General features: G+C 43.8%; 1 protein-coding gene across 5 annotated transcripts in view; it reads right to left on the bottom strand.

Moving 5' to 3' along the window:
• AMOTL1 (angiomotin like 1) overlaps positions 1-13561 on the bottom strand; it is a 122183-nt gene that overhangs the window by 43204 nt on the left and 65418 nt on the right. For all 5 annotated transcript variants that reach the window (XM_048843375.2, XM_048843365.2, XM_048843356.2 and 2 more), the window contains 2 exons: positions 6486-6630; positions 2949-3038 (listed from right to left, as the gene is read on the bottom strand). In XM_048843375.2, coding sequence (XP_048699332.2) covers positions 2949-3038; positions 6486-6630 — 235 coding nt within the window. The remainder of the gene's footprint in view (positions 1-2948; positions 3039-6485; positions 6631-13561) is intronic.

The raw sequence follows: 13561 nt of genomic DNA, 5'->3' as shown, positions 1-13561 counted from the left end.
TCTTCTCGGCATCAATCAGGTGGGGGAGAGCAGAAGAAAGATCCCAACCTGAATCCTGAGGCGCCCTGGGTCTCCGGGGACAGTGATGGAGCTGGCCCTGATGATGTAAGGAGATGATCTGATTCACCTGCTACCTAGTAGGAAAGAAGTATTAGTGCTGCTGATGGAATTGGCGCAGCCGACACCAAATACATCACAGTTACATCCGGGGCCAGGAGCAGTGTTGGTACTAACATCAGCAGCTCTAGAACTGATGCAGCAGATGGTGCTGAGATGGAAGACAGGATCTGCTGTCAAGACAATGTCGGTGCCAAGGAGTGCACCAGTGCAGAGGAGGTTCTCAGTGCCAGGCCCCGCACTGGCCTCAATTCTGCAGTCTGTGGCAGGTGGAAATCCAGCTGTGTTGTCCACGGACCCCAAGATACTGAGACAAGCCCAGACGGTGCCAACAAGGTCGTGGATGCCATAACCCCAGTGAAGTCCTGGATGAGTGGGAAGCCCAGAACTGATAGGCAGAGCAGATCTGCAGCTGCTTGGTATACTGTCAGTGTGTAAACACCCAGTGCTGGCATCACTGTCATTGGTACCAGATGCCACGGACGTTCCAGAACTGGAACTAGAGTCACCGGTAGAGGTGCCAACCCTCCAGGATTGTCCTGGAGCCTCCAAGGATTAAAGATTAATCTTTAATTAAAGATTATGTCATCTGCTGAAACCTCCAGGAATATGTCCAACCAAAGTTAGTAATCCTAGTCACTGCTATGTGCTCCCCTATGCCTCTACGCGGTACTGGGGAGCAGTTTGAAGGGTCTGCTCCATCCCGCGTGCAGGCAGTAGCACGACACCAGTCCATACTCCTCTTAAACGAAGAAGAAGAGTCTCCACGAGACCTGGAGTGGTCCCAATTGGTTTTATGAGACCTTTTCCTTGGCGCACTCCAGGAGGCTGAACAGCTTCTTCATCTCTTAGGAAAGATGCCAGCCCTGCAACACAGAGCAGCGTCACTCACTGAATCTGAGAGCGACCGCCGATCCAACTCGGGCCTCTGTGCTGAAACAGGCCTCATGGCCTGCTCGATGAGGTGCTGCTTCCGACGAAGGTCTCTATCCACTTGAGTCCTTTCTGTGAACGATTAACAAATCTAACACCACTCCTTGGCGTGACCCTTGCCCACACAGAGCAAGCACCTCATGTGGGGACCACTGAAGGGGATCACCCTTGAACACGACAGGCAGCGTTTGAACCTTGGGAGGGCATCACCCAAGGCAACTAACTACACTAACGACACTAACTTGCTAACTAACACTAACACTAAGTAGGGTTTAACTGTATAACTACAAAGAGAAAAAACTCTCAGTAACTGAGAAGAGATTGTGAGGTGAAAACCACACAGAGCTCCGACTCCAGCCCCAGGCAGTGAGAGCAAACTATACCTTATATAACCAGGGGAGGGGCTACAACCATGAAGCGTGAGTGCTATGGGTACTATGAGGCAAAATTCTCAGGCTCCGATGCACTGGGAGCACACACACTTATGTGGAATACATGGCTGCATCTACTTGTAGAAGAACACTTCTGAAACCTCTAGAACTATTTAGTATCTATTAAGCACTGTACAAGAAAGAAAAAGTCAATACATTATAGACAGGTGGGCACGGAATGAGGCTCCTGCCTCACAGATTGCACAAGCTGTGCAATGCAGCACATTCTAGTGTTGCTAGCAAATAGCAGCACATGGTAGAATTTCTTTGTTTCCCTATTTCTCCTTTTTTTAAAATGTAGGAAATTCCATATTAAAAAAACAATGCTAGAAGAAAGCTACAGTTGCAAAGTGAATCATCCACTGACTAAATTAAGGCTGTCTGTGCAACCTGAAATCTCGCCTCCTGCGTACATTATTATGCAGTCAGTGCTATATAGTCACATGCTGTCATTCAAGGAAACCATCAACACACACCAGAAAATGAAGATTAAGTCACATTCAGGACATTTGCTTCAACTGGATCAAATCCGACAAGGTGCTGCATAACACCAGGGAGGTTTTCAACACCCTGAGCTCCCATTGAAGCTCCTTTGATACAGCTGGTTGGAAATTTTTCATCAAAATGGAGTTTTGACAAAACACTCTGGTTTTGTAGAAATAGAAACATTTCAGAAAATATGTAGATTTTGACAAAATTTTGTTCAGAAATAAAAGAAACAAAATTTTTGATAACATCAAAATGTCCCATTTCAAAATATTCAGAATGGAATGTTTTCATTTTCCATTTCAATATGGCTATTTTTTTTAAAGAAAATTAGTTATTTTTAGATTAATTTTTTAAAAGGTCAAAATCAGAATGAAATGTTGTGATTTTATCGAAACAAAACTTTTTGATTGACCCAAAACTATTTTTTTTCCATAATTTTTTTTTTTGTGGGAAATTTCTCATTTGGTTTTGTTCTGTTTGGAACAGCACAGCATCCCGCCAATAAAGAAGCCTGAACCTGTGGGGAAATGCCTGGGATGTCACAAGAAGTGTATGACTGCTGTCCCTCCAGTTCCCTTCTTCAAAGAAGGGGCCAAATTCTGCTCTCATTCACATTAGTGTCTATCCTGAGTCATTCCAATGAAGTAAGTGGAGGTTACTCTGAACCTATCCCAGCTGAGAGAAGAATTTGGCTTCTCTGAGATGTGTGTGTTCTGGGACTACCCCTGCAAGCAACATTTTAAAGTAAATATTTAATCAAAATGAGCTAATTTGTGTGTACCGTTCACTCCTGTTGCATGGCTCTGGTGCACAGAGAAACAACAGGCAACAGAACCTAGTCTGGTAGCTGCAATAATGTTACACAACGAACTAGCTAAGTAAAACCTAACCACAAAGGCAATAAAAAATGATGACTAAGCTCCCTCCTCCACTCCAGTTAAAAACCATATCTTCAGAAGAGATGAATGCAGTACTCACTCTGAGAGGCATAAAAGCCCTCTGTTGCCTTATCTTCATGCCCATCAAATTCTCTGCTGGCTAGCTGCCTATTGGCAGTCTCCAGTCGGTCTGCACATAAACAGGAAATACTTTAAGTATAAATACATGTATATAAAATTATAGGCCAACAACCAAGAAAACGCATGCCAGCAGCATGGTATAAATAGAAGCTCAAAAGGGAGATATAAAAATGAAAGAGGCTGAGGTATATATCAAACAGTGAGGGATGAGCCCTGGACTCCTTCAGAAGATTAATCTTTTAGTTTCTGGTTGCTAAGAAGATGTTTACTGGTTGGCAGAGTTCAGGCCTTCATAGATTTGAAAACCAGAAGCAACATTAGATCATCAAGTTGGACTGCCTGCAGTAACACAGGCCACAGAGTTTCACCCAGTGATTCCTGTCCCAAGCCCAGTGACTTGTGGTTGAGCTAGAGCAATGTTTCTCAACCTTTTTGACACCTGGGACCAGTTTTTTGCCTTCCTAAACTGTGTCAGGGAGATCTCAGGGACTGGCGCCGGTCAACGGACCTGTCAGTGAGAAACACTGAGCTAGAGCATTTCTTTGAGCAAGACTTAATTTAAAGCTGTCAAGTGAAGAAGAATCCACTATATCCCTGGGTAATGTGTTCCCAGTGGTTAATTGCCCTCAATGTTAAAGAGTGCCCCTTATTTCCTGTTCGAATTTGTCGAGCTTCAGGAGATGAAAGCCTGAAACTAACAGTACAGGAAATAGGAGACCTGAATGCCTGCAGCACTGTGGATCACGGTACGAAGTACTCTAATGTAGCTGCTTGTGGTGGTCTCCAGATGAAATTCAGCTCCAGGCTGAGGGCCAGCACAAGGCCTATGCTTTTGTCCCAATTAAGAACTACCTGGAGGATGACAGGGCAATGAAATGATGCCTAAGCATTTTGCCAGCCCTCTGTACACGGGTGAAGCTCACCCTGCAAGTGCAAGGGCAATCCTGCTGTGGGTGGTGCTGCTGCACATCACAAAGGGGACAGCCTCACTCCTGACCAGCAGCTAGTACCAGAGGAGCAACAGTGCTGCTTTGAACTGCGATTCCCCTACAGAGAGAGACATGTGATACCCTCCTCCACCACTCAGGCACTACTCATTCTACCTCCCTGCACCCCATTGCTCCATTGGCTCTAGCCTTATTGCCTCTTCACTTCCATTTCTCCATCTGTAAAATGGTGACCAGCCTCCAGCTGTGCTGAGTAAAATCATGACTCAATTTTTACAGGGCCTCCATTGGACAAGCGCACAAAGAGGAATCTGTGCACACTCAGTGGATAGTTAGGCACACAGTTAAACAATGTGCACATCCATTTGCACTTGCAAAAAGGGTGTCTACAAATGTTGCCTATTCAATGGGAAGCTCTTTGAAAATTTGGCTTTTGAATGTTTGCAATGCATTTGAGACTAGGGCTGTCAAGTGATTAAAAAATAAATCTTAATTAATCGTGCAATTAATCACACTGTTAAACAATAACAGAATACCATTTGTTTAAATATTTTTTGGTGTTTTCTACATTTTCAAATATATTGATTTCAATTACAACACAGAATACCAAGTGTACAGTGCTCACTTTATATTTATTTTTGATTACAAATATTTGCACTGTAAAAAACAAAACAAATAGTATTTTTCAATTCACCTCATACAAGTACGGTAGTGCAATCTTTTTATCATGAAAGTTGAACTTAAAATGTAGAATTATGTACAAAAAATCCTGCATTCAAAAATAAAACAACATAAAACTTTAGAGCCTACAACTCCACTCCGTCCTACTTGTTCAGCCAGTCACTCAGACAAACAAGTTTGTTTACATTTATGGGAGATAATGCTGCCCGCTTCTTGTTTACAATGTCACCTGAAAGTGAGAACAGGGGTTCGCATGGCACTGTTGTAGCTGGCATTGCAAGATATTTACACGCCAGATGCTCTAAAGATTCATATGTCCCTTCATGCTTCTACCACCATTCCAGAGGACATGCCTCCATGCTGATGAAGGGTTCTGCTCGATAACGATCCAAAGCAGAGCAGACCGACGCATGTTCACTTTCATCATCTGAGTCAGATGCCACCAGTAGAAGGCTGATTTTCTTTTTTTTGGTGGTTCGGGTTCTGTAGTTTCTGCATTGGAGTGCTGCTACTTAAGACTTCTGAAAGCATGTTCCATACCTCATCCCTCTCAGATTTTGGAAGGCACTTCAGATTCTTAAACCGTGGGTCCACTGCTGTAGCTATCTTTAGAAAACTCACATCGGTACCTTCTTTGCATTTTGCCAAATCTGCAGTGAAAGAGTTCTTAAAACGAACAACATGTGCTAGGTCATCATCCAAGACTGCTATAATATGAAATACATGGCAGAATGCGGGTAAAACAGAGCAGGAGACATACTATTCTCCCTCAAGGAGTTCAGTCACAAATTTAATTAACACATTACTTTTTTAACGAGCGTCATCAGCGTGGAAGCATGTCTTCTGGAATGGTGGCCGAAGCATGAAGGAGCATACAAATATTTAGCGTATCTGGCATGTAAATATCTTACAATGCTGGCTACAAAAGTGCCATGCAAACGCCTGTTCTCAATTTCAGGTGACATTGTAAATAAGAAGCCAGCAGCTTTATCTCCTGTAAATGTAAACAAACTTGTTTGTCCTAGCGATTGGTGAACAAGAAGGACGACTGTGAATTTGTAGGCGCTAAAGTTTTACATTGTTTTGTTTTTGAGTGCAGCTATGTAACGAAAAAAGTCTACACCTGTAAGTTGCACTTTCATGATAAAGAGATTGCATTATGGTACTTGTATGAGGTGAATTGAAAAATACTATTTCTTTTGCTTATCATTTTTACAGTGCAAATATATTTGTAATAAAAATAATAATATAAAGTGGGCACTGTACACTTTGTATTCTATGTTGTAGTTGAAATCAATATATTTGAAAATGTAGAAAAACGTTCAAAAATATTTAATAAATTTCAATTGTAGTCTATTGTTTAACAGTGCAATTAAAACTGTGATTAATCGTGATAAATTTTTTAAATTGTGATTAATTGTTTGAGTTAATCATGTGAGTTAACTGTGATTAATCGACAGTCCTATTTGAGACTTATATTTTATATTATATATTACATTATATTACATACCTTGCTGTTGAGCTCATTATAGATTAGATTTGCAGACTGGGAAGAATAACCTTTAGAGGTTTACTGCAGAGTTTATAATTTTGGTCTTCAGGTTAAACTGGTGTTTTAAGAATTAGAACAAAAATCCAATGCTTAAAGTTGTCTCATGTAGTTTGCTGGGGAACTTGTTTGTAACTTGGAAAATCAGAGCATTTTTATCCTTTACCAACAAACAGAACTTGATTTCTAAAGCAGTTTATCTAAAACACATGAAAATCGGTTTGTCTAAAGCCTGAGGCTGGTGATTAGGAGCTTGATAATTGAGGAATGATACAGCGTGTCACTTAGAGTGAAAAAATGTGTAAAAAACTCAACATACCACGGAGATCCCTGTTGAAATCGTGAAGTCTCCTAATTTCTCCTTCAAGCTTGTTTCTCATAGCCTTGTCCAGAGACTCTCTCTTAGTGGTGGTCTTGACCAGGCCCTCATACGCTTCTGAAATCCTCTGAATTTCTATTTCAAACTGAAAGGAGAGAGACCTCCCATTAAAGCAGGGCAGGAATGTATGTCATTCTGACACTCGCTTGGAGCATTTCCCAGGGGGTTTTGTGTGCCGGGGTGATGCACGTTCCAAGTTTCAAACAAGCATATGATTCTATAATAAGAATTCTTTTAGACAGATAACAAACTGATACCTGCGCTTTTTAAACATCCCTATTGCACTGAGCAATCAACTTCCCACCCACCGCAAAAATATTCTGCTACAATAGCACAGGTCAATGCTCAGATAAATGCTTCCAAGCAAACTCAAGGGGGGGGCGGGGGGGACAGACGACTGTTATGTAACATAGAGATTTGATCCTCTTTCTTCAGCTACAGAGGCCTCCACTTGAAAGCTGTCCTCAGGGGGTGCTGAGGAAATATGCACATTAGAATGGGCTGAGTTACTCCTGATTTATACTGGTGTAAGTGAATCTGGCCCCTTATCTCTCTAACACACTGTTTTCCGAACACCAGTAGGTCACTGGAGAGCTCTAGATGGTTTGCCATGTCCAGGGCCGATTAATCCATTACTAGGTACTGGCCTAGGCAAGCATATACTTCTCCTGTTCTGGTGCCGAGGGGAGGGCCTAGGTGGGTGAGGAGGTGGGGTGTGGAGAATGAGTCCACCCCACACTCAACCCACACACAAGCTCCTGCCCAGCGGGGCTGGGGCTGGATCCCTGTTCCAGACATTGCAGCCTGGGACACGGACTTGCAGTGCCACTCAGGTTTGGCCCCGAGGGCACAGGAGCTGCTGCTGTAAGGTGAGTGGGGTTGGGTTCACACTCCATCCCCCGACCCTCCCGCGCCCAGGGCTGCCCCTCTGCACCAGGCCAGGATTAGGGTTTTGGTCCTGGGGCAGAGGGTGCGTATATATAATGATAGGTTGCAAAAAAAGACAAAATGGTGCGTCATCTTAGATAAAGGTTGGGAACTTCTGCTTTAATGGACTGAAGCAAAAGCCAGGATTTGAACACGCTTGCACTTGGACTGTTGAAATCTAGATTCCAATCCAAACTTAAGCAAATTGTAGAGACCTGAATGCACAAAAGGAATTTGGCATGGTGACACTGAACAGATTCACAAAGCCTGAGGTAGGCGTCCAAGCTCCTCTACAATAAACGGGGAGAGACAGGAACTTTGGACTGCAACTCACAAAAGCCAGCTCACTATGTGGGGAGCAGCCTAAGCTAGCCAATGGGAGATGCCAATGAGATGGGTTGTGCTAAATCCCACCAAGTCTCAGAGGTAGGTGCCTAAATCCAGGCTATAGGGAGGCACGTAGCTCTGTTTGGGATTCTGAACTGTAAATCCTCTCTTGGCAGCAGCACCTATGTTGTTAGTAAGGAGGAGGAGAGTGGTTAGGGTACTCCCCTAGGATGTGGGAGACCCTTGGCTAAAGCCCACCTCCACCTGAAGGAGAAAGGGGATTTGAACAGGGAACTACCATCTCTTAGGTGAGTGCTCTAACCATTGGGCTATGGGATATTCTGAATGTGGGGCTTCCTCAGGCCATGTCTACACTATGAAATTAGTCCAATTTATAGAAGTTGGTTTTGTAGAAAGCGTTTTTATACAGTCGATTGTGTGTGTCCCCACACAAATGCTCTAAATGCATTTAGTTGGCGGAGTGCGTCCACAGTACTGAGGCAACCATCGACTTCCGGAGCGTTGCACTGTGGGTAGCTATCCCACAGTTCCCGCAGTCTCCGCCGCCCATTTGAAATCTGGGTAGAAATCCCACTGCCTGATGGGGCAAAAACATTGTCCTTGTTGAACCTCATCAGATTTCTTTTGGCCCAGTCCTCCAATTTGTCTAAGTCCCTCTGTATCCTACCCCTAACCTCCAGCGAATCTACCTCTCCTCCCAGTTTAGTGTCAAACTTGCTGAGGGTGCAATCCACACCATCCTCCAGGTCATTTATGAAGATATTGAACAAAACCGGCCCCAGGACTGACCCTTGGGGCACTCCACTTGATACCGGCTGCCAACTAGACATGGAGCCATTGATCACTACCCGTTGAGCCCGACAATCTAGCCAGCTTTCTATCCACCTTATAGTCCATTCATCCAGCCCATACTTCTTTAACTTGCTGGCAAGAATACTGTGGGAGACTGTGTCAAAAGCTTTGCTAAAGTCAAGGAACAACGCGTCCACTGCTTTCCCTTCATCCACAGAGCCAGTTATCTCGTCATAGAAGGCAATTAGATTAGTCAGGCATGACTTGCCCTTGGTGAATCCATGCTGACTGTTCCTGATCACTTTCCTCTCCTCTAAGTGCTTCAGAATTGATTCCTTGAGGATCTACTCCATGATTTTTCCAGGGACTGAGGTGAGGCTGACTGGCCTGTAGTTCCCAGGATCCTCCTTCTTCCCTTTTTTAAAGATGGGCACTACATTAGCCTTTTTCCAGTCGTCCGGGACTTCCCCCAATCGCCATGAGTTTTCAAAGATAATGGCCAATGGCTCTGCAATCACATCCGCCAACTCCTTTAGCACTCTCAGATGCAACACATCTGGCCCCATGGACTTGTGCACGTCCAGCTTTTCTAAATATTCTCGAACCACTTCTTTCTCCGCAGAGGGCTGGTCACCTCCTCCCCATGCTGTGCTGCCCAGTGCAGCAGTCTGAGAGCTGACCTTGTTCGTGAAGACAGAGGCAAAAAAAACATTGAGTACATTAGCTTTTTCCACATCCTCTGTCACTAGGTTGCCTTCCTCATTCAGTAAGGGGCCCACATTTTCCTTGACTTTCTTCTTGTTGCTAACATACCTGAAGAAACCCTTCTTGTTACTGTTAACATCTCTTGCTAGCTGCAACTCCAGGTGTGATTTGGCCTTCCTGATTTCATTCCTGCATGCCCGAGCAATATTTTTATATTCATCCCTGGTCATCTGTGCAGTCTTCCACTTCTTGTAAGCTTCTTTTTTGTATTTAAGATCAGCAAGGATTTCACTGTTAAGCCAAGCTGGTCGCCTGCCACATTTACTATTCTTTCTACACATCGGGATGATTTGTCCCTGTAACCTCAATAAGGATTCTTGAAAATACAGCCAGCTCTCCTGGACTCCTTTCCCCCTCATGTTATTCTCCCAGGGGATCTTGCCCATCAGTTCCCTGAGAGTGTCAAAGTCTGCTTTTCTGAAGTCCAGGGTCCGTATTCTGCTGCTATCCCACAGTGCACCATTGTGACCGCTCTGGACAGCACTCTGAACTCGGATGCACTGGCCAGGTGTACAGGAAAAGCCCCAGGAACTTTTGAATCTCATTTCCTGTTTGGCCAGGCGAGCTCATCAGCACAGGTCACCATACAGTCCCAGAATCGAAAAAGGGCTCCAGCATGGACCGAACAGGAGGTACTGGTTCTTATCGCTGTTTGGGGAGAGGAATCTATGCTATCAGAACTACGTTCCAAAAGACGACATGCCAAAACATTTCAAAAAATCTCCGAGGCCATGAGAGACAGAGGCTACATCAGGGATGCAACACAGTGCCGCATGAAACTTAAGGAGCTCAGACAAGTGTACCAGAAAACCAAAGAATCAAACGGACGCTCCGGGACAGAGCCCCAGACATGTCACTTCTACGCTTATAATAGAGCCCATCTGGCATGAAAACTCTAGGGTTTAGGGCACTCTCTGTTTTCATAAGGACTCTTAAAACCGATTTCTGTATAGGCCAATACCTTCGAATTGCAGCCACACTAACCCTAATTCGAAACGGCGATGTCGATTTCAGCGCTAATCCCCTCGTCGGGGAGGAGTACAGAAATCGGTTTTAAGAGCCCTTTATGTCGAAAAGAATGGCTTCGTTGTGTGGATGGGTGCAGGGTTAATTCGATTTAACGCTGCTAAATCCAGCATAAACTCGTAGTGTAGACCAGGCCTTAGTCTCTCCAGTGGAAGCTGTTGCCCTGTGGCTAAATAATTAGAGTCATTGGAGCAGGGGGACTGGACCCTGGGATATAGGTCTCTGTCTCTCTCTCATTATTTGTGCCAGAAAGAGAGCACAAGCATAAGAATGACTCTATACCCTGGTGGTGAGGGCACCCAGACAGGGAGGCAGTATGCACTAGCTCAGAGGCAAAGACCTAGGTGCCTTGGCAATTTCTGCTGCCAAAACTTAGGTGCTGAATGAGTTTAGGTACCTGCAGGATTCAGCAGGAGTTTAGTACATTGCAGTGTCCCAAAACGCGGGATTTAGGGGTCTAAAACAGGATTTTAGGTATTTAACTCCTTTTGTGCATTCAAGCCAGGACAGATTTGGTATTCAAGACATTACAGAGATAGGCTTAAACTGTGTACTCAGATCCCTACCTGGTCCAAGGGTGCTAGAGGGGAGTCAAAAGCAAGGTCTGGTATGCAGTGTCACTGAATCTCATGAAAACCAGCTACTGGAGTGCTGGGATTATGATAGAATCTCAGTTTTCATTTGAAAAAAAAAATTATAAATAAGGACCGAATCCTCAGCTGGTGCAAACTGTCATAGCTCCAGCGAAGTAAATGGCGCTATGCTGATTTACACCAACTGAGTATCTGGCTCTATATTTATAGACCTCATGGCTGTGGAGAAAAGCAGGAAAACAAGACCCCTAATGGCTCAAAAATCGGGAGGCAAATTAAAAGAACCCAAATTCACCACTGGTTACAATCTCATGAGATTTTAGCCAATCTCAACATATTCAGGGCCTGATTCAGGATTTTTGGACACTTGGGGTTGGCAATTTGGATCTGAGCCCATCTCTCCTTATAATAGAGCCCATCTGGCATGAAAACTCTAGGGTTTAGGGCACTCTCTGATGCTGCTTGGACTTGATGCTGCAGCAACGGCGAAGAAGAGGCCCAGCTACAGTAATGTTTGTATTGGAGCTGTACAAAATGTTTGCAGTGGAACTCGAAACTAGTGAAACTGGCCAGGCTTTGCATTTTGTCACAAACTCGAACTTGCATCCAGATTCCCCAAAAGGTTTGTGATTGTTTAGAACCCCCCTGAGGCCTGTGATGTGTGACTTTGCAGGGTTGGGATGTAGAACGAGCTAGGAGAAACTCAGCCATTTCGACTTACTTTTGATTTCAGTTTATTTAGACCTGACACTGAAGGTAAAACTCAGGGGTATCAATCTATGTTAATGGAAACTAACCTGGACCTGATCCAAAGCCTAATGAAATCAATGGAAAATCTCCTATTGTCTTCAAGGGCTTTGGATCAGTCTCCAAACTCATCAAATATCTAGCTTACGTGGTCACTTAACAATTACCATGCACTCACTGCTCATCTCTACTCAAAATTTTTAAAAGGTCATTAACAAAGCTACCTAACGTCCACTGCTTCCCAAGTGACCCCCAATTCTGCACAACACAGAGAATCCAATGGGCTTCTTGTAACGTGGCAGTGAAACAGCACAGTATGATCTTAAACACTGTCTTAGTGCTACCACAAATTAGTGTCCTTTTTATTTTGGTTTTAAAAAGCAAGAACTCCAGGAAGCAGAATTACTGTTCAGCTAATAACATCTTTAAAAGGTGGCCTTTCTCTTTAGCATAACTGAGACCCACCAAAATAACAGTCGCACTTTGAGCACAAGAGACCGCATACTCAAAATAACCCGAATAAACCTTGCCACATTACTTTGTTGCTGTAAGAAAACCACCTTGTACAGGAAGAGAGTTTATTTTTCACTCTTTCCTGCACTACGACTGGAGAACTTATCAGCAATCGTTTACTTTCCAACTGGCAACGGGCAAACATGCTTGGATAAAATAAAACACTTTGTCCAAAATTCAATCTTTGTCCATCTTTGTCCAAAATTCAACCCGAATCTTTACTGCGGTTCAAAAACATCTGGACAACTTTTTTTCTCATCTTCTGTAGCCAAAATTTGGACCAAAATTTAACAAAAAAAGCTGTTTTGCTTGGGATGACAATTACTAGAAATCTCAAGAGAAAGCCTGTTCTTTCAAGTTTTGCAGAATCAAACCAATGCTTCAATTAGCTGGTTTTTACTCTATAATAATACATAACACCCCAACAGTGCCTTCCCTCTGAAGATATCATAGTGCCTTACAAAGTAGGCATAGATTTCAAAGCTAGAAGGGCCCATTATGATCATCTAGCCTGACTTCTGCCACAACACAAGCCATAGAACTTCACTCAGCAGCTCCTGAGCCATGCCATCGTTTCTGGCTGGACTAGAGCAGATCTTTTAGACAGACATCCTGTCTTAATGTAAAGACTTCAAGTGATGAAGAGTCCAGCACACCTTGGTTAATTACATTAGTGTAAAAATCAGCACTTATTTCTAGTTTGAATGTATCTAGCTTCGGCTCCCAGCCACTGGATCTTGTTATGTCTTTGTTGCCAGATTAATGAGCCTCTACTACCAGAAATTTTCTCCTCGGGTAAGTACTTATAGACCATGTTGAAGCCACCTCTTAGCCTTCTATTTACCAAGCTAAACAGATTGAGCTTCTCCAAGTCTCTCACAGGAAGGCAGGTTTTCCAGACCTCAAATCATTCCTGTGTCTATTTTCTGAACCCTATCTAATTATTCAACATCCTTTTTAAAGTACAGACACCAGAACTGGACATAGCATTCCACTAGTGGTCACAGCAATGCCATATACAGAGGTAATATCACCTCCCTGCTCCTTCTCAACATTTCCCTAGACCACATAACTCCCCTCCCCCTTAGACACCTCATCACTTTGGGATCTCATGTTATACTGGCTATCTCCATTTTCCAGATGAGGCACCAGGAGATGAAGTGACTTACCCAAGATTACACAGGAAGTCTGTGGCAGAGGTGGAAAGAGAACCTACCTCTCCAGATTCCCAGGGCTTATGCTTTATCCCCACAACCATTCTCCTATGTTAGTCTTTCCTGCCTAAAAGCCACCTGTTACATAAAG

Source organism: Caretta caretta, chromosome 1, assembly GCF_965140235.1.
Source record: "Caretta caretta isolate rCarCar2 chromosome 1, rCarCar1.hap1, whole genome shotgun sequence".
In the NCBI taxonomy this organism is placed as follows: domain Eukaryota; kingdom Metazoa; phylum Chordata; order Testudines; family Cheloniidae; genus Caretta; species Caretta caretta.
The sequence above is the reverse complement of the archived record's forward strand: the minus strand, read 5'-3'. Positions and strand labels throughout refer to the sequence as shown.